General features: G+C 45.4%; 1 protein-coding gene and 1 non-coding gene across 8 annotated transcripts; both read left to right on the top strand.

Annotated features, from left to right (window-relative positions):
• The first annotated feature begins 155 nt into the window (after positions 1 to 155).
• Positions 156 to 27,271, top strand: LOC410204 (titin). 7 transcript variants are annotated; one of them, XM_026443228.1, is made up of 16 exons: positions 156 to 281; positions 12,171 to 12,322; positions 12,430 to 12,601; positions 12,675 to 12,811; positions 12,892 to 12,992; positions 14,036 to 14,270; positions 15,833 to 16,018; positions 16,123 to 16,225; positions 16,618 to 16,767; positions 17,394 to 17,447; positions 18,309 to 18,429; positions 21,263 to 25,028; positions 25,867 to 26,053; positions 26,137 to 26,257; positions 26,382 to 26,497; positions 26,626 to 27,271. In XM_026443228.1, the coding sequence occupies exons 1-16, from the start codon at positions 171 to 173 to the stop codon at positions 26,701 to 26,703; spliced, it is 5,790 nt and encodes a 1,929-aa protein (XP_026299013.1). In that variant the 5' UTR covers positions 156 to 170; the 3' UTR covers positions 26,704 to 27,271. The 7 variants fall into 7 exon arrangements, with proteins under 7 accessions (XP_026299013.1, XP_026299016.1, XP_026299017.1 ...); XM_026443231.1 differs by lacking the exon at positions 14,036 to 14,270 and adding an exon at positions 13,323 to 13,488; XM_026443229.1 differs by lacking the exon at positions 156 to 281 and adding an exon at positions 1,016 to 1,521.
• Mir3792 (microRNA 3792) lies at positions 2,968 to 3,104 on the top strand. The gene has a single exon (NR_039495.1). It is a non-coding gene; the product is annotated as a microRNA 3792 (primary transcript).
• Positions 27,272 to 27,392: the final 121 nt, after the last annotated feature.

The following is a 27,392-nucleotide window of genomic DNA, read 5'->3' as shown; positions in this document are numbered from 1 at the left end:
GAGTTTATTGACAACGGTTGACAACTTGTTTAAAAAAAGTCGGCGATATCGCGCGGGGGAGGAAAGGGGAGGTGCGAGACGGGGAGGGGCGTTAATCGATCGGTCGTTCGATTCGAAGTAGGCTCGATCGGGAATAAATTACAATCGCGGAGGGAAAGAAGAAGAAGTGCATGGGTGTAGACGGTGCAGCGAGCAAGGTGCTTCTCTTCATGGTCGCAGCACCGGGAGCAATGACAGAAGGTGGAGCGAAGGAAGGAATCGGCAGCGAGGGAGAAAGAAAGGTAGCACAAGTGGTGGGAAAAAGAAGGAATGAAACGTCGGGAATGCCATCCTGATACCACGATCACGTATCCTCCTTTATCCTCTTCCACCTCTCGCCTTCCCCTCTCCCTCCCTTCTTCCCTTTCTTCTCTCTCTTTTTCCTCCCTTTTTCTTTTTTTTTTTCCTCTCTTTTCAATATTTCCATCCTGCCTCCTACATACACATTCCCTTATCTTTATCGACCTCTCCTTTGTGACTCCTTCCTCTTCCTTCAACGCAAGGGACCATCACCATCGCGCATTCCATCGTTCGTTCCATCGCCTACTTCCCTATCGTTTCCCGTTTCCGGTTCTGCGGAATTTCGCGGTTTCCTTGCACGCTTCGTTTCGTTCGAATTAGAAAAAAGACAGAGAGAGAGAGAGAGAGAGGAAGAAAAAATAGAAAACTTTTCACGGTACGCGATTAATAAGGAGAGAAAAAGAGAGAGAGAGAGAGAAAAGGGAAAAAGAAAAAGAATCATCGATTCCACCGGCCTTCCTTCCACTCCCGCATCATCGTTGCCCCTTGTACCTAATGGCCGCGATACACACAGTCGAAACAGATAAATCTCGATGCTTCCTTCCTTTTCCCGTGGAAACGTGTCTCTTCCTCGAACTTTCCATTCACCCCCTCCCCGGATAATTCTGGATCGCGGTCTCGTTCCTACCCGCGTGTTGGGTCTCTATCCCTATCCCCGCCCCTGGCCAGAACCGCGGCAGAGCCGAATCGGATGGAAGGAAGGCAGCCAGGCAGGCCCCGCTGCCCGACTGACCGTCCTCACAGTCTGTTGTACCTTTACTCCGGTCTGCGCGTTCTTCAGGAACGTACGTGCCGTTCTCCCAACCGCGCGATTCCGCCTCGCCAAGGCAGACGTCAACCGTGGCCGGTGCAACGTGCATATATCCTGTCTCTTCGATCTTCGAAACGAGTAGCTAAGAGAAGAAAAAAAACGAAAGGAAAGGAAAAAGAAGTAAAGGAAAATAGAGGGAATATATATACATACACACATATATATATATAATATATATAAACCGATCGATAACTTATTCGTTTCATTCGCTTCGAGGATTTCTTTTTTTTTTTTTATCCGATTGCCCGTAAAAAGATATCAGTGATATGGCCCAGTTGATCAACGTCAAACTATCCAGATTCGACGGATCCCCCTGGGGTTTTCGTCTTCAGGGAGGGAAGGATTTCGGCACACCGCTCGTCGTGCAAAAGGTGAGTTTTCGTTTCGTTTCATTTAATATATCATTTTCTTCTTCTTCTTCTTTACTTTTCCTCCTCGTTTGACACTCGGAGAATGTTGGTCGGAGAGGAGATGGATGTGTCGGTCCGATGCTTTTTCATCGGGAAGAGTTTATTGTTCAGAGAGTAGTTGGATAGAACGAGTCTGACAGATATAACGTGCGATATAATCGGTCGGCTGTTCGGTAAATTGCATACGTATTTTGAATCGGTCACGTACATTTTATTCGAAACGTGACTCCGTTTTCGCTTCTTTGTTTTCTTTGCCTCGATCTTCGTCGCGAGAAAAAGGGAAAAGAAAAGAGAGAGAAAAAAAAAAAAGAGAGGAGAAGGAAAAAAAAATTAACGCCTGTTCAACGTTATCGCCGATGGTCGTCGTCGAATCGATAAAACGATTTATCGCAGCCGATGGATTTGTCATCAACGCGTTGCATCGCGTTGTAAACTCGCGCTCTTCGAACCATTATTGGTTAAAGCGAAACTGCAAACTTCTATTTACAAGTGCGTTAAAGATAATTCCTGTTGCGCTTGCGATGATAAAAACTTCTTATCGGAGGATAGGGAGAGGGACGGGGGAGAGGCGAGGGAAGGGGAGAGGAGGGACAGGGAGGGAACTCATCGGAAGATATACATTGGGCTCGAATGAATGAAAAATTCGACGTTGCTTACCTTGATCGCTGTGACGTTTTAGCGGTCATGGCGAGAGAGAGAGAGAGAGACTCTCTCTAGCCAACGACAAAGGGGGTGAGAATTATTTAAATAATCTCGTTCGAATCGTGTTCGTTTCCTCGGACACCACATTTCCCCTCCCCGCCCGTCCTCTCTTCCTTTCTCCCGTGAAGAACCCGTGAGAGGCGGGATTACGTAAGAGTAGACTAACAAACGCCAAATTATTTCACGCGCATCGGTAGAAATCGTTGCCAACTACGTGCGAAACGCGCGGACCGCCGTCGCCGCCGTGTTTTGGCGACCAGGCGCGCTGTAACACGAGAAGCTTTTGGCTTCTATCGCCGCGACTTTCCTAACGCGATTTTTCAACTTTCTTCCTTTATTTCAACGACGACCATCGGTTGACATTTAATTACGAAACATCTCAACATCCCCCCCTCCTCCGTTGCGAATCTTCCTCCAGTCCTCCCGCCGCGAGTATACCGTTCTTTTATTAAACGATCGTTCGTTTGTTATTGTTTGCCAAAAAAAAAAAAGGGAAAAAAAAAATATAAATAAAATAAAAAGAAGAAAAATGCAAAGAATCGTGTCAAGGCGTATTCGTCCGAATCTCGTATTCTCAAGAATAGCCGTATTATAACCGATGATGAACGATGGAAATATTTTGAAATATTTTCGAATCGTCGAGCAACTGTCAACGAAGAAGTTGGCCACGAATATATGTGTATATGTATATATATATATAATTTTCGGCCTCTCGTCCGAGTTACGTGTATTCCGTGGAGGACTGAGGAAAGAGAGAAGGATCGGAAACGCAACGCAACCGGATTCCGTTTTCATCGATGTTCAACAGTTTTATCTCGCGATCGACATTTCGAACTTGGCCTTCTTAAGCAGCACGTGCTCCGTTTATTTTATGAGGCCGCAAATACGACGTCCGGCCGCCCTCGAGGTTTCTCGGAAAGGAGAGAAATACGAGTCTGACGGTGTCAAACGGCTCCCAAAAACGAATTTTCCAATTAATCTCGAGCGATTTAATAAGTTAATAACTTTCCATCATCCCGTCGTCTCCCGTTTTTTTTCACCGCGATCTATCGAATCCGCCGCGGAACAATCTCTCCGACGTCGATTTTGCAACATCGTGAATTTTAAGACGCGTATGTATATATATATACGTACATATATATATATATATATATATATATATGTCTGGTTTACCTTTTCTTCGCATCGACGATTATTGCCAATGTATTTACCCAACCGGTCGCTTAACACACCGATCTATTTAAAGGTTACGCTTATCTATCGAGCGAACGCGTATACGTGGACTTCTAGCGATCTGTTTTGCATACTGGGGAGGGAGGGAGAATTTTTTATTTTTTTTTCCTTTCCTTTTTTCAACGGATTTTTTTCAAAGGAATCGAACCCGTTCCGTTCCCGAAACGGAAGAGGAGGAGCGATAACGAGGATGGAGATCGTTTTTAAAAATCGACGCGTTCGAAAACGTTCGAAAAGAGAGGAAAAAGAGGAGGGGAAAGGAGGAGGGAGAGAGGCGCGACGCGTCGCTGGTAATCCGAGGCAAATTATTTGGGCGTTCTATTTCTAGAAGGTGCCTTTGCGAAACGCGCAAGCCGGGTCGAGCCCCGCTCGCGAAGACAACGACGAAGACGAAGGCAATGACGAAGACGATGTCGTCGACGAGGCTGCTCGGTTCCTTCCTGGACCGCGTTGGTCACCGCGAAAATAAATTTTTCTAAAGGAGGGAGCGACGTTGCGTCCGATCGATAAAAATACCGATCGTCCACGCACCGCTCGCGCCTCGTTCTCTCGCCTCTGGAGAGAAGGGAAGAGAGATTTGAAAAAGAATAACGCGCGATCCTTGCCTCGATCGATTCCCAATTTTCCGTCCACGATCAGATGAGATAACAGACACGTTCTTTTCGTATCTCGAAAATAAGAGATAATAATTTCGATTTTTTTATTTTCTTTTCTTTCGAATATCGATTTGACACAATTTTAGAGACAGGGGAAGAGTTATTGGTATGAGAGATAGGAAGGGGTTTGGTCGTTCTCTCTCTCTCTCTCTCTCGTAATCTGCGACAAACAGCTGCGTGTATCTGGGCGCGGGTTTCCGTGATTCGATGCAGTCGGTGCAACGTGGGCGCTCGTCGTTGAATATACGCGATATATATTTCGTTGGCGAGCGACGCTTACGAATCGCATTATCGCGCCAAGGAAGGACTCGACATAAATTCCGCGTGTCGTTAGCCGATTACACCGTGGCTTCGATAAAACCGTTCTTTTTTTTATTTCGTTTTTTTATCGTTCCTTTTCCACCGCCTCCTTCCGATGCCTCCAACCTTCGACTCGTCTAATCGCGGGGCTCGTGCACGTGTGCACGCGTGAATAATTTAGAGGATCGGTTACGAAATCGTCGGCCGGAATCTCTCCCCCGTTTTCCGCTCGTTTCGAGCTCATTCCCATTTTCACGGGAATGAATCACGGGAATGAATTTCAGCTTAGCAGGGAAACTTCTTTTAACGAGGATTCACTTAATCATCGTATTTTCCTTTCCGAAGGAACGGCTCAACCTCGGATAATTTTCCAAGCTTGTTCGAAACGCATTTACGATCACCGCGATTACAATCTTAATTGTTATGCTCGTTAAACGATTCGTGTTATTTTTTCTTCTTCCCAGAAATTCCGTTTCCCTCCCAAGATACGATAATATAATACGTCGCGCGCAACGTTTCACGATCGGTTGTTAACAGGTAGTTAACAACTAGAAAAAAAAAAAAAAAAAAAAGAAAGAAAAAATTTTTGCCACGAGTCTTCTTGGAGTCTTGCTTTCCTCGATAAAGGTTAACACGCGAAATGTGGCAATAACTGGGATTTTGCCAGCCGCGTGGGCCGGGATTTGGGGTATTGAAAAATGACGTACCGCGTCTCTCGCAGAGAACTAAACGTATAAGAGGCAAATTTTCATAAATACGTTTGGCACAGAATCGCCTTCGGGAACGACCTCTATCTCAAACAGCAATCGTCGTTCAATCTCTCTTTCTCTCTCTCTTTTTTTCTACTTCTCTCTCTCTCCTCGAAGGAGCAGAGGCGAAAAGGAAAGGGGAAAAGGAATGGAAAGGAAAGGCGAAAAAAGGCGAATACGCTTTTGGTATCGAGAACGGGCGATATTTTCGTCATTATCGAAAATAAGCCGGTCGCGTCGAGTCACCGTTCGCGAATTCTGTTTATGTCTACGAGGTCCGATTCCCCTCTCCCTCCTCCTCCTCCTCCTCCTCCTCCTCCTCCCTCGTGCTTAAAACTCCTCCGTTGCACACGTTGCAAGAGAAAACGTAATCGTTGCGAGGCAAGTACGAGTTGTACGAGAGCCGATTTGTTTACGAGCTGCACAGGCAGCGGGGCGCGAATTCGATTCGAGGCAGGATGTCGCCGGCTGGCCGGTGTTGCACCGGCTGCAACCTCGTAATTCCGGCGAGCGGAGAGGATAGGAGAAAGAAAAAAAAAAAAGGGGCGAAACGAGTTTCCGCCTTTCCACGAACCGCGCGGGATTTGTTCCCCGAAGCCGGGGATCAAACCGTCGAGAAAATAGATCGCCACGATTCTTCGACTTGAAAAATGAAATTTTCTTAATCATTTTTGTTATTCGATTAATTGCATCAGGAATGGGAGGAGGAATGAGATTTGATGGATTTTTTTAACGTAACGACGGATAAGCGATAAATCAAGATTGAACGAGCCGTTTCAATGGCGAGGAATTCTCTGGCATATCTCCCTTCCGAGGCTTGGCAATCTACCTGGCCAACTACCTGGCAACAGTTGCACCCAACATTGTTTACCAGACGGCCGAGTTATCAGTCGAAATTGAACCAGTTATCTCGATTATCTTCAATCGATGCCGCTCTCGTGGGATTACGTTAGAGATCGTGTGGATCTCTGGGTGTTGACCAAAGTAGAGAGAAAAAAAAAAATCGAAACTCGTGGCCCGAAGCGACGATAAATTGCTCTAAACTTGACACAATTGCCAAGAAGATTGCGGGGATCTTGAACAAGGGGATCGTGAAATGTCAAGAACTCGGGGATAATAACTCGTCTCTCTGTATTAATTTTAAACGAAACGAGCGCAGTCCTGGTTCGTCTCTAACTCTAATTCTAACTCGTTCGAAAAATTCTTTCTCTCTCCTCTTCTCTTTTTTAAAAAAAAAAAAAAAGAAAGACGGAGTAATAATTCGCGCTACCAGAGTTTTTGGCCCGGATTTTCTGGAGATACAGATTTTCAGAGCAGTGCTGGTAGAGCGATGGTTGCGCACGGTACGAAAATACATTTTGGCTCATGGACGGCGACATGGTTGTCGATATGACAATCGGTGACATATATTTTTCCCAACCTTAAATTCCCATCTCTCTATCCGTTGGTCGAACGAACTTGGATCTTTGAACGAATTTATACGTACTTGTACGTACGTGAGACTTCTTTTTTCTTTCTTTCTCTCTCTCTCTCTCTCTCTTTCCACTCCGAACCGCCCACCACCAACGAGACTTATTCACGATACGCTATTCCTTTTACGCGTAAATGCAAATGCAGCCAAGGACACGGGCGCGCAATCGCGTTATAAGTTTGCGATAAAAATACTCGAAATTACTCATCCGCGAGTTCTTTTCAACTCGCAAAAAGAAAACTACTTGGAAAACGTTTTTTTCTTCCTCTTCCCTCTCGAATAAAACGTTTTTTCCCCCTCCGTTCCAAAGAAAAAAAAACAATAATAATAACAATAATAATACGTCGCTTCGCGACGAAGATTTCGTTCGAATCTCTCTCTCGTCTCGAGAAGGAGAAGGTTCGCGGAAGTCGAGGACACGAAATTTTTTTTCCCCCCATCGGAGTCTCTCTCTTTCCGGTGGCCGATCGTTGGTCCGCTGGTGCAAAGAGAATTGCTGCGGAGGCCGAAAGGAAGCCCGGCCCGTGGATATTAATAGAGGCCGAGGCCCGGTGGCGGACGCCACCGACGAGCTTACACCCGTGGATATAAAAATATCGCTTTTATTTCTTACTGCGCTCTCCCAACTTTTCGACTTTTTCTTTTCTTTCTCCCTCTCCCCCTCTCTCTTTCCTCTCTCCACCCAATTTTCCCCAAAACCACTCGCTCCTCTCTTATTTTATATTAGAATTTATTGCGCGAGCTCCTCTCGTCTCTTTCCTCTCCAACACGCCTAGAACCGCCTCGTTCTCAATGGTTCTAGTTTCTGTTGTGATTAATCGTACTCGCTAGTTTCTGTTGTGATTAATCGTACGTGCACAATTTCGAGGAATTATCGTTGAAACGATGGATAGATAGAGAGTCAACATCGAGAGTTAATCAGCAATATTTGATTGAGTCGAACAGTTTCGATCGAAACGAATTTCTTTTTCGAAAAAGAAAGGAGAGGAGGTGGGGGGGAATTTTCACGTTTGCTTTGTCAGCAAGGCAAACGGGGAAAAGACCAGACAAGGTAGAGTGAAATTGTATCTCGATGACGAAGTCGAAGATTTAGAAGCGCCATCGTAAATGCCGATTCGATTTCGGGAATGAAGGGACATAGTGGGAGGCAGTTGTGGGAAATTTGCCAAAAACTCGGACCAGAAATCGGTCTTCCCGCGTATGTTTGCCTCCCCACGAGTTGTCCCACCTCGTGAATCCGTGGGTAATACGACACCCACTATCATCGGTGATCGCGATTACGAAATTATCGAAACTCCAAGTGAGAATATCGCGAGATCGTTCCTCCTAAAAATCACTCTCCCCATATCCCTGAGAGGAGGAGAAGGAAGGAAAGTTGGAAAGGAGAGAAAAAACCGAATATTCGCTGCATTTATTTCCGGATTTGAAAATAGCGCGCGGCACATCGAAATGCGTATGCGCTTCCCAGCACGAATGAAAAAGTAGAAGACGTAGCGCGGCGATAATTCTAATCGACGCTGCTTTATATATGCACTCGCGCTCTCCTCCACAATCTCCTCCTTCTCTCGCGTTCCTTCTCGGACGCGACGAGGAGGAGGAGGAGGAGGAGGAAGCGAGGTGAGCTCATTCCAAAACGTTTTGCCCCGCGTCATCGGCTGTAGAGCGCGGCTGACTGGCGCGTCTTGTATTCCTCGATCTCCTCTTCATCCACCGCCTTCCTTCTCTCTCTCTCTCTCTCTCTCGACCGACAACAGCGATCCTTTGTGGCTCTCCTGTCTCCGCGACATCTCTTCTCTTCCGGCTCTCCTCCACTATGTGTATATGTGTGTGTCATCGGGCCTAATCATCCGCGCACCTCCGAGAACCGAATCTTACTTACTTTCACGCAATCGTTGACCTCGGTTTCCTTGTCGAACCGTGAACAGTCACGTACCCGTTATTCCGAGAAAACCTCCGTTTCCTATATAACTAAACTTCGAATCGCTTTGTTAACGCGATTAAAAGGGGAAGGGGAGGGAGGGAGGGAGGGAGGGAGGGACGCATCATTGCGTCTCGCGTAAACGAGAGAGGCGACGCGGAAAAAAATTACGGAATCTCGAGTTCTCGAGGAGAGGCACGACGGACGTCATCGATATTCAGCCTTCCGTAGAAGGAGGTTTACGACTCGGTTACACGCGACTCGATACACGCGCGCGCGCGCGCGCGCAAGCAAGCAAGCACGACGTGGTATAGCGTGTAAGTGAAACACAACACGTTCGCTGTACGTGAGCGTGTATATTGTTACATCTTGCGCGCGAACAAGCGCGGTGCAGTTTGTTTGAAAAGATAAGACCAGATCGAACCAATAGGCCAATAATTTCGGGCTGACGTCACTCTCTATTTCCTCTCCTCTTACACGCCGGGACAACGGCGATCGCACCGTTTACTTTGCCTCTTATTCAACCGTCCACGAATATCACACACGTACAAATATATATGTATATATATATAATTAGAGAATGGCGCGAGTATTCGCAAATGCAGATAAGTTTATCTCCGGTTTGGATCCGGTGGAAGGAATCGCGAAAAAGCGGGATGATAATCGAATAATGTTCGACAAACACGATGAATTCTCCAATCCTTCCAACTTGAAAATTCTTCCTTCGAAGAATTCCACGCGAAATTTCGCATTCGCTTGCGTGTTATACAAATTGGAAAATTTTGTTCAGGCTTAGCTCAGATTCGAGGATAATTTTAATTTTCCTCTTTTTATTTCTTTTTTTCTTTCTTTACTGCAGCTGCAGGTCCATCAAGCGTTATTCGATCGTATAATAAAATCCAATAGCAAGCGGTGTTAATAATCCGCTCGAAGTGGGAACGAAGAAGAAAGTATCGGTGACTTATTTCCATCGAGCGCGTTCCCTTTCATTTGGTCCGATTAAAACCGGTGTCACTGACCGACACCCGTTCCCCCGTCCATGCCCATGTGTTTTTCGAGAGTGGCGCACAGTATGAACGAGCCTTAAGTCCTCTCGAAGCGGGAGAAAGAAAGAAAGAAATAAAGAGAGAGAGAAAGAGAGAAAGGAAGGAGGGAAAAAAAAAAAAAGAAAAAAAGGGACAGAAATGCATTCCAGCGTGGAAGGTGGGATGGATCCGTCTCTGATAACCCGCCCATCGGAATGCGTACCTCGTACACCTTGGCGTATTCTCCCTCTCGATTCCACCGCTATTCAAGTGCATCTACTCGCATCGTCGCACATATTTCGGTCGTATTTTTAGAAAACGTCGTTTATTAATAAATACGGCCCCGCCAACCGCTGAAGGATCCCGTGAATCCTCCCACCGACATTAACGCTCCAATAACTTTTACAATCGAAATATAATGTATATCATTTTATCGCCTCCCCCCGATTGTGACGTAATTTCTCTTCACACGTTCTTCCACGAGAAAGAATTTATTAACAACGTATACGGGACATGTCGTAAGGACATTAAAAACGGAGAGGAAAAAAAGGGAACTCGTTTCCCTTTACGATCGATAAGTTAATCGTCGGTGTAAGACGCGATACATTGCTCGAGGAGGAAGGAGGGAAGGCAAACTCTATATACTTTGTCCAAAATTGTCAGAGGGCTATTATTACCCGAAGCACGCGCTTCGCCTCGCAGTTGGTGCACGCTCGAAACGCGCGTATATGTCCGCGCGTACTCGTTCATTCATCGCGGTCCACGGTGGCAGGAACCACCGTCGTTCGTAGAATGAATACACGGGCTCCGGGCTCCGATATGTCATACGTACGAGGCTACGTCGTTGCATCTCGATGCGACTCAAAACACTCGGTTTCGCTTCCTCTCTTCGCTGTACCATACGAGCGTGTGTGTGTGTGTACACGTGTGTACGTGTATATATGTCCGTGTGGGCCTATTTTTAAACCGGTCCAAGACTATTTTTAGAGTCAGCCTTTCACGTAGAGTGCCCACCAGCGCTTAACCCTGACTTCCACCGTCCTACGTTTTCGTGTGGACCTAGAGGGACACAAGAGGGAACATCTCGTCGAGTTCCTTGACATCTCGTCTCGTTTCGTTTCATTCTCGGGAGAATATATAAAATCCCTCGATTTTTCCTTACGGGAGGATCGAATTTCCATTCCTCCTTCCCCCCCTTTCTCGAGCTGTTACATACTCGTTGTTGATAATAAACGGGCAAACGTATCCAACTATTACGACAACAACGATGACGCAACGATTCGCGTTCCTATTTCTGGAGGCAGACGTGTGAATCGAACAACTCACCCTCTGCCCTGATTTCGCGTCTTCGTGACGCGAGCTTGAATCCAGAGAGGGAGATCGCTCGATTTATCATCGAATATATATACTGCGTTTCGTGAATGACCCATATATATATTTATACGTTTTCTTTTTTTCCCATCGTATACGAAAAATTGGCTCGAAGTAGGTAGGTTGTAAACTATATCGAGTAGGAGAGATCTCTTAATAAAAATAACGATAACAAATCGTGGAACGTATTTATAGAAAGAACTCGAGAGGGCCTGAATCGATCGCGCACGTCTATTAATTATTCTAGAGATTCCACTCGTGGAATCGTGCTCGAGAGAGAGAGAGAAGGAACGATCTCTAACTGTGGGAGGCTCTTAATGAGAATTTCTCCTTTTCTTCCTGTTGAAAGTATATGTATATGATTATGTAGCAACCGGTCGAAAAGGGATCAACTTGGTTTCGTCGAAAGGAGAGCGGGAGAGGGAGGGCTAATTCTTCCACGCACGCCTTCGGTTACCAAATATATTAATAGCGTAATTAACTTGGAGCAAAATCGCGATTATAACAGCGCGAGGTGTAATGCGATAAATTATGATGATTTAAAGCGGCTCATTGATCACGCGAAGTAATTCATTTCCTTAATTGCCGACCGTCGTCCGGTGAAGTTGGAATAAGGCGAGGAAAGAGATAAAGCGGCGAGATGCATAAATAACGACGATCGGCACTGTCGCAATTCGAACTTGTTGAAGAAGGAAAAAAAAAAAAAGAAGAAGGAGGAAGAGAAAAATATTCTCCGCAAAATGCAGTTCGCGATCTCTTCTTCGGATGTAAACAGATCCTCGAGCGAGAACGATAATCGATCGTTTAATCCTCGTGTTTACGATTAATGAATCGCGAGAAATAAGCCGGGAGGATTTTTGAGGGACGGTGGCAAAAAACGTATTCTCAGACTTCGATGAACCCTCCTCCCGGTTTATCTTCGACGTCTCTGCTCTCGTGTTCTCGGTCCAATCCTCTTTTTTCCAACATCCTCGCATGAATGGACGCACAGTACCCGGGCATTCGGGGTGTAACGAGCCGCCTGCACTCGAATATAGTTGGAAGCTTTCTTCTTCTTCCTCTCTCTGAATCTCTTCTGTGTCTCTTCTCCCCATAAAACTAGATAACATCGTTTTTACTTAAAATGAAAAAGAAACACCATTTTTCAGCGATAAATTCGAGTTGAGTAATAAATAAAACTTGCAGGTGAATACCGGATCACCGGCGGAAGCGGCAGGTCTGAAGGCCGGCGATGCAGTAATCAGGGTGAACAACACGGAGATGTACAATCTGAGGCACAAGGACGCGCAGGACATTATCGTGAGAGCCGGGAACAACTTCGAGTTGACCGTACAGAGGTAGATGCAGGCACGGCCGAATCTTTTCGAACAACTTTTCGTCATCCACATCATCCGCTCTGCTCTATCTATTTCGATTTACCTCGATTTGCTCCTTTCGTTCACAGAGGTGGAGGCACCTGGAAACCGCACGTGTCTCCGATAAGCTCTACCCTGCCCTCGCCGTCCCCCACCAGCGGATTGAGCAACATAGCTCCAGTTACGAAAACATCGTTGGCCGCCAAGAAACAGGATGGGCCGCTCATAGGGAGCGGTCACAATTTCAGCCCGAAACCATTCGTTCGTGTCGTTCGTTGATCGATCACGCTATTTCTTTCCCCATTTATTCCGTGTTTATTTTTCGTTGTTGCAGCTTAACGGGACGGGGGACGGGTCGATCAAATCGATCGTTAACAAACAGTACAACAGCCCAGTGGGTATATACAGCGAGGAGACTATCGCGGAGACTCTTTCCGCCCAAGCGGAAGTTCTAGCCGGCGGTGTGCTCGGGTAAGAGGAAGATAATTAGAATATAAAACGTGGAATATTGAAATGGAATGGTAACGGAGTTGTAACGTGTTTGTTTGCAGGGTGAATTTCAAGAAGAACGAGAAGAATTACAACGCGGAGAACAGCGAGGTATTCAAAATGGTTCAGGAAGCTGACAAAGAGCCAAAGACACCGGAACCCGGTTAGTAATCCATCAGCGTTCACTAGGAAATTCTTAATTTAGAGAAAGATCCCTTTTCATCTATGAAATTTACTCTTCTTCTTTATATATATATAAAGTTGTTGTAAACGAAACGAAATGAAAAAAAGAAAGAAATCAAAGAAAAATCCTTGGAGAGTCGTCGGATACGGTTTGCTCGTAACGCGTGCGCAACGGTGGAACGAAGAGAATCGTTAAAAAGAGCGTGACGCGCGATAAATAATAATCTCTCCAGCGATTTTTCAACGATTGGGATCAACTGGCTCCAGTTAGCCTGGTGCATGCCGGTACGATAACTTCTTTGCGAAATAGCGGAGCCAACTGCGCAGAGCGGCGTGATTACGCCGTGCTCGCCGGCCCTGGCAGGACTGAGGCCAGTCTCGGCGCCTGAAACGAAGCAGCACTCCCAACCGTCCACGCCGCAATCGAGCCTACCACCTGGACAGAACGTTTGTGCCGAATGCGAGAGGCTCATCGTGTAAGTTCACGCCGAGAGGCGCGTCGCTCCTCTCGGTCGTTACTTTCTTTCTTTCAGAGACATCAAGAAAGGGGCGAAAAAAAAAAAAGAAAAAGAAAAAGAAAAGGAAGATAGGACGATATATTCCGTATATCTATCCGAGAAACGTTTCCCTATTTCGACGAGGTGTGGAAGAGAAGTGGCAAGAGTTTTTTCACCATTTCGATCCCCAACGTCGAATTGGATCCTCGCGTTCCTCTTCACTCGTGTTTCTTTCTTTCTTTCTTTTTTTTTTTCTCGTTTTTAAAACTGGACGCGTTCTCGTCCACTTTAAGAAGCGAAGGATAAGGACGCGAGAAGGGTTCGATACGACTTGGAAATCGATGGAGGACAAGAGATGACAGAGGATAAAAAAACCCCCCTCATTCTCTCCCTTCTCCCCGTCTGAGGGAGATAGAACAGTCTGGTTGTTGTTCGTTGTCCGTTGTGCGCTCATTGCGGTTATTAGACATTATTTCTTCTGGTACTGGTCGAGTCACAGAACGGTTTCTCTACTTCCATGCCGTAGTTCCTTCGAGAACAGAGTTTTACTCGTCGGTGAGCCACGCCGTTGGCGGAAGAGCCACTTCGCCGAGATCACCCACGCCTCTCTTTCATGCACTCCATGGTAGTAGGAGTCCAGCCTCCGTCAATTTCAATGAAAGTCCGTCGTCGAAACATCAAGTGCAACGACAGGAGCCCTCCTCTTCTTCCCCCTCGGGATCATCGGGTGTTCGTTGTAACAACTGCGACCGAGTGATCGTGTAACTATTCAACGTGAAATCCTCTCTCTCTCTCTCTATCTATCTATCTATTTGTCTGTCTGTCTATCTATCTATCTCTTTGTTTTTCTTTCTCTTTTTCCTTGCACACGGTCGAGATGGGCCGGACTATTTCGACGATATGTCGCTTTTTTCACAGTTGTGCAGAAGCAATAACGTAAGCACCGTATGTGGGCAGGAACGAGTTCGCGATTCCGTGACTTTTTTTCTCTTTTTGCTTTTTTCACGTTTATATTATTATTCATCGAATCGTGACTCTCGTTCCAACCAAAGACAAAAAATATATATATATGTATATTGTACATACACGCTGAATTATGACCGCCTGGATTGTTGTCGTGTCGCCTGATATCATCTCGAAATGCTTTTTTTTTTGATATATATATATAGATATATATGTAGACGAGAATCTTTATAGAAAACTCTTTATGCATTCGCCCGTTCGTAGATCGATACTCGGAATCGTAATTGGTGTTTTGTACACGTGCACGTTTTGCCGCTATGTTTTTTTGGAATGGAAGCACACGAAAAACCACGAAAAACCCTTTCTCTTGTCGCCTCTGTCGTCTATATCGCTTCTTCGAAAAAAAAAAGTAAATAAACAAATGTTTCGATTCATCGACGAACATCTCTCATCATTTTCTCCGCGGAAAAGTGTGGATATCATTTGCAATTGTACAAGCTTCCTCTCGCTTAATTTTTTATATAGGAATTGATCAGCAAGATCTAATATTTTCATTCTTTTCGACCTCCATCGCATCTTTTCAACTGTATACATTATTCTTTGTGTCTTTCATTTTGTGTCGAATTACGATATTGGTACGTAATCGCCGGGATGGCATAGATCCAATGGCTTTCAATGTTGTGACATTTTTTTTCTTTTTTGTTTTTGAACGTGTATTTTTTTTTTTTGTATCAATGTTGTGTTTTTTTTTTTGTACACTTTTTTCTATCATATTCTTTTTTCTTCCCTTTTTGTCAAGAACATATATATTTTTTTTTCTCGAATGTCCCGAAATGAACAAAATTTTTTTCATCGCCTCGCGATTTTTCTTATACACCGTTCGCGTATCCATATTTTTAAATAATTTTCAGCAATATGTTTTTTATCAATTTTTTATCAAGAATACATTATTCATCTCTCGAACAAACGATGTGTATCTCATTAAGAATTAACCGAGATTCATTTCACTTAACAGAGCATCACGATCGCCATCAGTAAATCTTAATTACAACAAAAATTACACCACGTGTAACACGAACCCCGCATTCTCGGCCTCTTTCGTCGAGGTATCGAGTCCAGCCCCCCCCCTCCCTCTTTTTTTTCTCGACACTTGCAGTAGCAAAGAAAGAAAAGAAAAGAAAAAAAAAAAAACTCGTGGCACATCCGACAAGCAAATGCACTCTCAACCCTTTACGTAAAAAAAAAAAGAAAAAAAAAAAAAAAGGAAAAGCAAATCACATTCGAACACGCGTGAAAAGAAAGAAAAACCTCTCTTCTAATCGATTATTCTTTCTCTTTCCCTCTCTCTCTCTCTCCGCAGAGGTGTGTTCGTGAGAATCAAGGACAAGAATCTTCACGTGGAGTGTTTCAAATGCTCCACTTGCGGCACTTCCTTGAAAAACGTCGGCTACTATAATATCAACAACAAATTGTATTGCGACATACACGCGAAATTGGTCGCCAGGCAAAATGCACCTGCTGGCATGGTTCCAATCACTATACCACCGTAAGTAATGTTGAATCATAAGGAAATAAGGGGAGAGAGTCATGCGCGAAATATGCGCAACAACAAAACAATTTAAATAACGCGCTAAATAAAAACGTTTTCAGGGGCGGTAATAAGGCTCCCGCGAGCACCATTTCCGCCGCTCTCGCGCATGCTCCGTTATCCCCACCCTTGAGCAATCACGCATCGTCGCCCCAACCATTCTCCGTAAGTTCATCCTTCAACCGCAATTATTATTATTATTATTATTATTATTATTATTATTATTATTGTTATTGTTATTGTTATTATTATTATTATTATTATTATTATCGTATCTCGAGTTTTTTTATTTGCTTCACGAGTGACGAGCAGATTAATATTCGTTTGATCGCTTGCTACGAAGAACACGAACGTAGTATAGAAATAGTAGTAGTATTAGCAGTTGTAGTAGTAGTAGAGAATACTCAAGATTCTTCCCATCGTACGAAGAATCCCTGTAACGAGAAAAATAAAATTTAGGCGAATGAAAATAATATTTTAGATTGTAACATTGTGTGTGGTGTTTCTTTTTTTTTTTCCTTTTTTTTTTTTGGCTCGCCACTAACTCGCTTTTCCAGGCTTGCAATCGTTCGAGTCCCGATTACTTCGGATCCCCGAATTCTCAACTATCGCCCCTCGATAAGAACGGATACATCAGCAACGGCAACTGCAACTGGGAATCGAAAACGTTTACGAGCACGATCACCATTCAGACGGGTTGCACAGAGGTTCGCTATTAATTAAATTCCGGTGAATTTTATCCGTTTGGAAAAAATCGTCCCAAAAAAAAAGAAAGAAAAGTAATCGAACAATTATTTAATTACTCCCTCATCGTCGTCGAACGCTGTCTGTTTCTGTCTGATTAATTCCTTTATATATATATATACATATGTATATAAGTATAATATAGATACGAGGAAGAAGGTAAACAATCGTTGAAAATATCGCGCTGAATCAAGTCGAAAGGGGAATGCGGATCTAAATAAAAATGAATAGAACGGACGGAGACGGAAGGAGGAAGCGAGGCACGGGTCGGACGAGGAAAGATACAAAATTAATTACGAAACTTATTATGATAACTCGTATTATTATGATATTCGACCTGGTCGTCCTTCTGTTTCGCGAACTTCCCTATACCACCACTACGAGAATAGGTATTGCCAGCCGGGAGGGAATCTCGATCATTCGCGTCGGCGACGATTATTTCGAAGGCTGTGACTAATTACCCTGGCTCGATTACGAGTGTGCGTGTTGCCACGATTCTCGCCTCCTCGTCCCCTCCCCCTCGCCCTCCCGCCTTTTTTTTAAGTTGCCACTTCCACGTGACATCGTTCTGTCGTTTTATGTATTACAGCCCACCCGCCTTGGCACTACGCCCGTCGATCCACCCAGTTTCCGATCAGTCCAGGTAATGTCCCAACGCGGCTCGCCTTAAACGTTTCACACTCGTTACCTTACGCTTAAGGGTAAGGCACGTCCGACTGAAGAGATCCGAATGAAAATCTGAACGCCGAACGCGGTGCCGCTGCTTTGAGTACCAGAGAGATATGTTCCCCGCAAAAGTACGTCGATCGATAAAGTTTCGAGAGGAAAAAGTTTGGAAAATTGTAAAACAATCCTCCTCCCCCCTTTAAAACCGTGTGATTCGAATGTAGAAAAAGTATGGAAGTCGTGGTTTCGAATATATATATATATATATATATATATATATATAATCGAGTTCGTGAAATAAAGTGCGTGAAATGAAACGGTGATTCGAAAATCTTTCAAAAAAGTTGTTATTTCAGAGGAAAGATGCTGAAAGATGTGTGGAATAAAAAAAGAAATTTACGATAGCTTTTCGATAAGTATATATCGTGTATTTCTTCTCTTTTTATTTTTTTCTTTCTCTCCCAGCGTCTTTCCCAAGAGACATGGTGTCAAGGCAGTGGCGAATAAGAAAATAAGAAAAAAAAAATGATCATCGATCATGCTCTGAACGATTTCTGTTCTTCCAAAAGAATAAGTTCTTTTTTTCGACTCGTCCAGAGCTTGGCTCAATTCATCGTAGCGAAAATGCACCGCATTTTGTCATGTTGTTTGTCACCACGCCTCGCTAATTTAATCACTATCCAATGAAATCATGTACATCCATTCATCGTCGCATTTCATCGTCGGAATTATTAACATCGTGTCATTCCATTTATCGTTATCGCAAATAAAAAAAAGAAAAAGGAAAAAGGAAAAAGAGACGAACGAATTAACGAAAAAAAATTTTCTCTTCACACAGGCTCCAACGTCGAACAATTTAATCGGTCCTAAACCGTTTGGATCGTCCAATATATCGTCCCCTCCGCTAGCGAGCACAGGAGGTAGCACTCTGCCACGACCCCAGAGTCAGACAGTGACCGGTAAGTAACATCATCATCCTTCACGATTCACAAACGCGGCTAGATTCGTCCCCGTGATGATTCTCTCGTTCGAGGGATCAATCAAATCAAATTTTACATTATCTATCAGAAGCTCGCGCCCGAAATCTTCTTTCCTCCGTCCACGGCTTGTCATTACATAATTGAACATCGTTATTACGTAACAACAACCAGTCCAGTATTCTCTCTTGGAATAGAAATGAACACATTGCAGAGAGGAAAAAAAAGAAGAAGAAGAAAAAAGAAGGAAAAAAGAAGAAAAAAGAATTCCTTCGTCCTTCGATTCGAGAAGCACGATTTTTAGAGTGCCTATGCTTTTCGCCCCCGACCGGTTACGTGCATGAAATTCCGCGTCGCGTCGCGAGCATTCTAACGATAATTACGACAAGCACGGCACAGGCATGTCAACCCGGAATCCAAGGAGGAAACAAAAGCGGAAATTGCGGTCGTATAAATTACCGATGACAAGCTCGACTTTCTCGTTTGGTATGTCTGGAGGAACGATCTTTCTCTATCTGCCTCTCTCTATCTATCTTTCTCTCTCTCTCTCTCTCTCTCTGGTCGATCGCGTTCGTAATCCTGACAGCGAATCCGCCTCGCATTATCCTTGGCCTCGCATTGTCTTCGATTCTTGGTCGCAAATAGGTCTCTTCTCGCCACCCAAGAACGAGCAAAAATTATCTACGCCCCTTCGTACGAAGATCGGATCCCTTTCGATCGAATTTTCTAGCTTTGGCTAATATGCCCCATTTGGCTTACGTCCCTCGCATCATTCTCTTTCTCTCTCTCTCTGTCTCTTTTTCTCGCTCTCCATTCGCATCTTCGTTCGTTGATTCGACGATCGATCGATCGATTTATGATTTATCTCTCATTTACGAGTTCTCTCAACTTTCGTTACGGCGAATTTTGGCGAGTTATCGTCGATTTCGTCTTCGAAAGAAAGAAGAATCTCGATTATCTGGTTATCTCGTCATCGCGATGACACGATTGTTTAAATATTTGATCGTGCTCATGTGGGGCAATTGATGACGAGGATGACGATGACGATGACGATGATGATGATGACTTGATCGAAACGAAACTGGGACGATTGAATTCGAGACCCGAATAAATAGAGACCTGAATAAATGAGTCTGTTTCGATAGAGAGAGAGCTTACGTAACTCGATACACGTGTTGGTTTTTTTCCTATCGCTGTCCTGTTTTTACGCATCTTTCTTTATTTTATTTATTTATTTTTTTTTTTTAATTCTCTTGCGCGAAATTAATTAGATACCAGTGAAGAGAGAAAATGGTTTACAAAATCGGGAAATCGAATTCGATATTTCGATTCGAAAGTCGGATATTCCCGGACATAATTTTTTCTTTTCTTATCTTTTTTCAGCCGGTCCATCTTTCAACCCGAAACCCAGACCTTTCTCCCTCACATTCGCATGAGTCGGTCAGCTCTCTCAGCTGCGCCGTCGCCCTCTTCGTGCCGACAGCTGACAGAATCGAACGATCCAATATCTCTATGCATATATATATATATATAACTTTATTTATATTCGACATTCACGATTCTTCTTTAATCTCTAAATAATAAAAAAAAAAGATCAATTCCAATTTCGTAATTCAAACCTTTTTTTTTTCTTTTTCAACATCCAGTTATTCGATCGATTCTCTCTCTCTCTCTATCTCTCTTTCTCTCTATCTATCTATCTATCTCTCTTTCTCTCTCTCTCTCTTTCTCTCTCTGTCTTCTTGAACTCGATCGAGGAAATCAGTTATTTCGAGATTGAAAGGATTGTGTGTCGAATCCGTGTATATTATTGTCGATCGAAATGATTTTCTCGTAAAGTGTTGACTTAATGATTGCTAAATAAAGCGACAAATTAAGCCGAGCAAATCTCTTCGCTCAATACTTGTTACTCCTTTTTTTTCCATTCTCATTCACACATTCGTGTACACTCACATATATTTATACACACACACACACACACATGCGCGCATATCTTCAAGGCCCTTCAAAGTATCGTTGATTAACTACATTCATTCCTAGCTTCGCATCGCTACCTTCGAGATGCACTCGAGGTCGAGATGCTAACCTATCTGCGCTCGAAATATACGTGTTTTCTTTCTTTTTTTCTAACGATTGTTCAGAGATGCAATTGATCTTGGAAATATATACTTGAATATATATATATACGTATATATATGTTCAAGGACAAAGTGTGCCGAATTTGACGTTGAAGAAGAAATGCGATTGTGTGAATGATCAATCATCTCGTTCACGAACTTTTGATTTTTACGCCGCTTAAACGTAGCTGCTCGATCATGAGATCAGTGTGACTCATGATTATCGGCTATCGTTTATCATTTCTTTTTTTTTTTTCGCTCTTAAGTTGCGCTTCTTTTTTTCTTATTCAGCGCCCCACGACGTGCCCGCGATCCATTAATCCCGTTATCACGATGATCGCCAACAATGAATTTATACTTAGAGAAGAGGAAGAAAAAGAAAAGAAAGAAAAGAAAGAAAGGATCACGGGCACGTGTCGGTCAATGTGCTTCTTACTCACAGCTGATTTCTTTGTTTTTTTTTTTTTTTCGTTCTTTCTAACACACCCCCGACACTCCTCCAACCCCCACCCCGCCTGTGTTGTAAAAAAAAAAAAAACACGCGCGTGTTTTCGTTTTTTGTGTCTTGTACATCTTGTTGTTGTGAATCTGATCACCCCCCCCCCGATTGTACGCGCACCCTGTGGTAAAAAAACAACTTCCATCCCTTCCATCCCTTCTCTGTCGCAACCCTCGAACCCCGAAATCCCGAATCCCAGAAAACTCGACCGAGAGACTGAGCCACGAGGAAAAGTCCTATTATTACGAGATCGTCGAGAGTACCGAGTGCCGTCCAAGCTCGTCCGTGAAATCGAAGAGTCTCGCCTGGCCGCCCCGAAAACCGATCGAGGACATCACCTATCCGACCGCGAGTCCTTTGTACATCGATCCAAACCCGGCCCTCGATCGAGGGAGCAGGCAGGCGGTGAGGGAGAAGAAGGCTTGCATCGAGGCTTGCGAAAGGGCACTGACCAGGAAGAGGGGGGAGAGCACGGATCGCGAGGTGGAGAGCGCCATGGATCGGGTCAGTTGTCCGGGGCCGACTTACAGAAGGGTCGAGCTGGTCGAGGCTACGGGGAGGCAGTCGAGGAGCGAGGTAACCTCGAGGCCTAGCTCCACCGACAGCGTGAGGAGATCGTTGACGCCGACCAGGATCGTTCAACCGGTGCCGAGGCCGTGGACGGCCACGGTCACGACCGGCGCCAACCTCTACGAGCAGAGTTACGGGATCGAGCCTCCCAAAGTGTGCAAGAAGTACCATCAGAAGGAGATCTGTCAAAGGGAACGGATATGCGAGAGGAATCAACCGTTCCGGGAGGAGCATCGCTCGTATCGATCCGAGATCTGTAGACGGGAACAGACCATCTGCGAGAAGCCGCCGTTGCCCAGCCAACACGTTGCGACGACCAGGCAGGAGGAGGCCAGGGAGGAGATCACGGAGATCGACAAGGAGGTGACGGATTTGAGGGCGGAGGACGAGAGGGAGGAGGAAGACGTCGGAGGGATAAAGGGAGAGCACGACTTCGTAACCGAGACGTCGGAGGAGGACGTGGATGGGATGCACGTGAAGAAGAAAATGACGTTCGAGAAGACCATCGAGAGGATCCCGTCTCCGGCTCGGCCCTGCTCCCCCCCTATGGTCGTGGAGGAGAGAAGGGAGGAGGAGAGGGAGGAGCAGAGGGAAGAGAGGGTGGAGGAGACGGTGGAGGAGAAGTCGGAGGAAATTTACGAGAGGAAAACGTCGACTCACGTGGACAGGCAGGTGGAGGAGGCGGAGGAGAGGACGGTGGTTGAATCGGCCGAGGTGGTCACCTCTGCGGTGGACGTGCAACAGATGGTGGAGAAAGCGAAGCGGGAGGAAGAGGAGAGGAAGCGGGAGGAGGAGGAGGAGGAGAGGCGGAAGGAGGAAGAGCGGAGGAGAAAGGAAAGGGAGGAGGAGGAGGAGAGGGAACGAAGGAGGCGCGAGGAGGAGGAGCGTAGGAGACAGGAGGAGGAGGAGGAACGGAGGAGGCACGTGAGTTTCCAGGAAGAGGAGGCGGAGGAAGTGGAGGAAGTTCGGGAACAACCTCTGGGAAGAACGGTGGTGCGCGAGGAAAGGGTGACGGAAGAGGAAAGCGACACACCCGGGAAGAAGAAACTCGTGAAAGAGACCTACGAGGAGATCACGGAGGAGGTGTTGGTCCAGGAGCGCGTAAGAAGAAAGGGGATCGAGGAGGATCGGAAGAAGAGTCTGAGGGAACAGGTGCAGGTCCATCAAAGTTTGAGGGATCAACAAGCGCCCAAGCGCGTGTGCTCCAAGTATCCCCCAGCTCAGGAGATCATGGAGATTAATAAAAAACGCGTGCAGTTTGTGAAGCAGACCGACACAGGCCCGAAACCGATACCGCACTCCGCTCTTCAGAATTCCACCCCGAAAGAGTGGAAATCCGAGATGGTGAACGCGTTGACGACCGCGCCCGACCGACCTTTCACGCCCCTCAGTACGTCTTCGAGCGTGAAGGAGGTGTACACCGAGGAGACGATATACCTGGATCACAGGTGTCGGCCCAAACCACCTCCGAAGGAAGAACTCCGACCGATATCCCCGTTCCAGGAGGCGCTGATGATCGCGCCCGAACGCCCGTACACGCCGCTCAGTCGCGAGATCGGGCCGGACGATCAGAAAATCGCGAGCCGTTCCCAGACCCCCGTGCTTCAAGGAGGCGTCCATTGGCCCCCTTCCGATATCCTGTTCGGCGAGGGGAAAACCCGCGCGGAACCACCTCCCAAACCGTCCACCCCTCGGCCTTTGCCCACCCCGCCGCCCGACTACCGCCTCAGAGACTCGTCTCCCGTGAGATCGAGGCCGCAGACGCCAAGTTGCAGCAAAGCAATAACGGCCACGTTGAAGAAGCCGGACACTATCCCCTCTTATCAGAGATACTTGGTGGCGACGAGGAAAGGCGCGGTGGAGAGTCACACGTACCAACCGAGCAGAACTCCCACTCCAACGCCAGGAAGGTCCAAGTCGCCTGCTCAAGGCCCGCCTGAACCGCCTTCCTGCTTCGTCAAGGCCCACGCGCCGAGAATAAGGGAGGATCCCCCGCCCAAGCGAAGCGCCGTACACTTCCCTACCAAGAAAAGCGTTTCCTACAAAATAGACGAGGACACGGACGACGGGCACAGGCACGCCGAGTACGTGGCGAGCAAGACGGTTGATTTCGACGAGAAACGAACCGACGACCCGGGCCAAGAGCCGACCGACGCGGTCCACGCTCAATACCAGGAGAAACGATACATGACCAGCAAAGAGACGCACGAGCAGAAGCAATCGGTCACGAAGAAATCGCTCGAGGTGACGGAAGACTTCGAGAGATGCGAGAAAAGAGTTCCAGCTCGACCATTGCCGGAGCCGCGGGAGAAGCCGCCTAAGCCGTCCGTGTGCGCGATCGGTAGAACGAGCCCCTCCAAACCCTCCTTGCCTTGCCCCATGGCTTCGGAAACTCCTCCTCGACCCGTGTACAGCAGCTCGACGGAGGTGCGCCACGTCAGTTATCCGGCTCCCCCGAAATCGAAACCGTGCCCCGACACCGGCGTAACCGTGTTACCGTGCAAAGCGCACTCCGACCAAGGCACGAAAGCAGGGGTGGTGGTGGTGCCTTGCGAGGGGCCGATTCCTTGCTGCGAAAAGTCAGGGGTGTGCGTGGTCCCAACCTCGGACCGGTCGGGTGTCTGCGTCTCCCCGTGCTTCGGGATGAAAACGGGGACCTGCGGCCAACCGTCCGGCCGTTGCGGCAAAGAAGAGCCGGCCTGCGACGTCGAGATCCCTCCCAATTGCCCGGAATCTGGAATCTGCGTGTCCCCGTGCCCCGACGGCTCGGTCTGCGTGGCTCCTTGCACCAAGCCCGGCTTACCTCCCTCGAGGGCCAAACTTCCCTTCCCTCAGATCCCGTTCCCCTACGAGGACCCAGCCCCCCCGCCTTGCCCTCAAACCAGCAACTCCTTCGAGCCTGTTCGCAAGCCTCGCACTAATTTGAGCGGGCAGCTAGCGCGACTCACTTGCAAAACCGGGAGAACCGGCCAGAACGTTCCCACCGTCCAATTGTACAAGCCCGAGAATGCTCAACAACAATGCGAAAAAGCTCGAAGCTGCACCGAGACTAAGAGCTATTGCTGTAAAAGCTATTGTTCCTCGACCGAAACCTCCCGTTGTCAATCGAACGGTCAATGTTCGACCACCACCAGTAATCAATGTGAGACCCGAAATTACTGTCAGGACGGTATCCATTGTGAACCCTCTAGCAATACCCAAAGTTTAGTAGACCCACCAAATTTGTCATCCCACCCGGATCTAGGTACCGGAGTCGGTGGTCTCGGTGGTGCCGGGTCGAAGAGCGGAACTTTCGCTGGTAGCAGCGCGCCAAAGCGAGGAAGGGGTATCCTGAACCAAGCAACTGGACCGGGATCACGATTGCCCCTCTGCGCCCATTGCAACTCTTACGTCAGGTACTACCCCCCCTGTTTGCTGTTAGGTGTTGCCGATTGTTGTGTTTTTTTTTTTTTCTCAATGTTTGCCGCATTCTTATCTTTATCTCCGTTATTTCCTCCATCAACGAACGACGATCGTTTTTGAATAGCTTTTTTTTTTGTTCTTTTACCTCGTTCGTTCTTCGTCAACGTACGCTTGGGAAGGGATTCTCTCTCTCTCTCTCTCTCTCTCTTTCATCGACGATTGTGTGTGTCTTTAAACTATTTTTTTTCCTTGCGATCAAAAACTCGATCCCATCTCTTCTCTTTCATTTTTTTTTTTTTTAGGACACATTGCTAGAGTTAGAAAACGCAGCAACGATTTTGTGATCTCTTTCTCTTGTTTTTTTGTACAGAATATTATATATATATTTTTTTTCTCTCCTTTTTTGAGATTGCTTGTTATTATTGTAAATATCAAAGAAAGAATCTGCAGATGTGTATATATATATATAAATTAAGAGCACAATTGTTTGACCAACTATTTTTTTTTTTATATTCGATTTTTGAATAGCTTTAATTAATTCGTTAAAAATCTTGTTTTTGATGTGATTAACAATGTTAACTTGTTTGCACGATGTTAACAGCTAACGAAGAAAATACTAATCACAAGTCGAACGGTCTCGTCATAAAGCCAGTGTGCTGTAAAAACGACAAAGAGTGTATAAGGTTCGTAAAAAATGATCGATTTATGGGCAATTATCGTTTTGATTTGTTGTGTTTTGCTTCCTCGCGTTAAAGCATTAAACCTTTAAAAAGAAAAAAGACGGAGAGGAAAAAGTGTGGATGATAAGTAATATCGTTATAAATCGTTCAGGGGACCGTTCATCACGGCTCTGGGACAAATTTGGTGCCCCGATCACTTTGTCTGCGTGAATACGCAATGTCGTCGACCGTTACAGGATATCGGTTTCGTAGAAGAGAAGGGACAGCTCTACTGCGAATACTGTTTCGAACGTTTCATCGCGCCAAGCTGCAACAAATGCAACAACAAAATCAAAGGCGTAAGTTTCATCTCGTTAAAATATCATCGAGAAAGAAAACTTGAATTTATACTCAAACTCATTCTGTTTTCGATCGATTTTAGGATTGTCTAAACGCAATTGGAAAGCATTTCCACCCTGAATGCTTCAAATGTTCCTATTGCGGCAAACTCTTTGGCAACAGCCCGTTCTTCCTCGAAGAAGGATTGCCCTACTGTGAAGCAGGTTAATTTCGAACAATTCAATAATTAAACACACGCAAAAAAAAAAAAACAAAAAATACTTGAAACTCGAAGCATGTAAAAAAAGTAAGATTTTCTTTAATTGGTTATTATTTATTACCTTTCAGATTGGAACGAGTTATTCACGACAAAATGTTTCGCGTGTGGATTCCCAGTCGAAGCTGGAGATCGCTGGGTGGAGGCCCTGAACAATAATTACCACAGCCAGTGTTTCAACTGCACGGTACGCAATTAGTGCGAGAACGCTTCTCGAAATAAACCGATCGATCTCTCTTCTCGGAGAGAAAGTCAAAGAAACGTATTTTAATCGTGGCTCGTATCGTATCATTGCTGCTTCTTGTTATGTTACAGATGTGCAAGAAGAATCTCGAAGGCCAAAGTTTTTACGCGAAGGGTGGTCGTCCATTCTGCAAAAACCATGCACGTTAATACACGATTCCTCGTGAATAACATTAAACGCAAGTGAAGAAAAGGCGAGAAGGGGAAGAAGTAGAGAGGGGGAGGGGGAGGAGGCTATGTGAAAGAAGAATAGGCTGGAAAAAGAAAGAGAAAAAAAAAAAAAAAGAAAAGAAACGAAAAAAAAAAATTGCAAAAGAAATCGCGTTATCTTAGCTTTATAACGAGCACGAATTTTTTGTCTGCATAAATTATATTTTATCGAGATTATTATTATTATTATTATTTTTTTCTTTTTTGTTCTTCTCTTATTAATTGTTTTCGGTCGACGACGAACTAACTAACTATTCGATCGTTAGAAAAAGAAAAAAAAGAAAAAAAAGAAGAAAAAAGGAAAAAAAAAAAACGAATCGGCGTTAAAACCAGATTATTTTAACGCCGCCAAATAATTATAGGACGATTTACGAGTATATAAATATTTATTCACGAATACGAATAATCGTTTAATTAAATTGCGAACTAATTGCACATCGATTATAATTACAATCCCCTTAAAAACCTTCCTCTGCTTAAAAGCAGGATACCGTCAAGTCGGCAAAGTCGATCGAAAATGAAAACGAAATACAAAAAGAAGAGAGAGAGAGCGAGAGAGAGAGAGAGAAAGGGAGAGAAAGAGAGGGAGAGAAAGAGAGAGAAAAATGTCCTTCATATATCAAAGATCG

Source organism: Apis mellifera, linkage group LG10 (genome assembly GCF_003254395.2).
Source record: "Apis mellifera strain DH4 linkage group LG10, Amel_HAv3.1, whole genome shotgun sequence".
Lineage (NCBI taxonomy): Eukaryota > Metazoa > Arthropoda > Insecta > Hymenoptera > Apidae > Apis > Apis mellifera.
The sequence above is the reverse complement of the archived record's forward strand: the minus strand, read 5'-3'. Positions and strand labels throughout refer to the sequence as shown.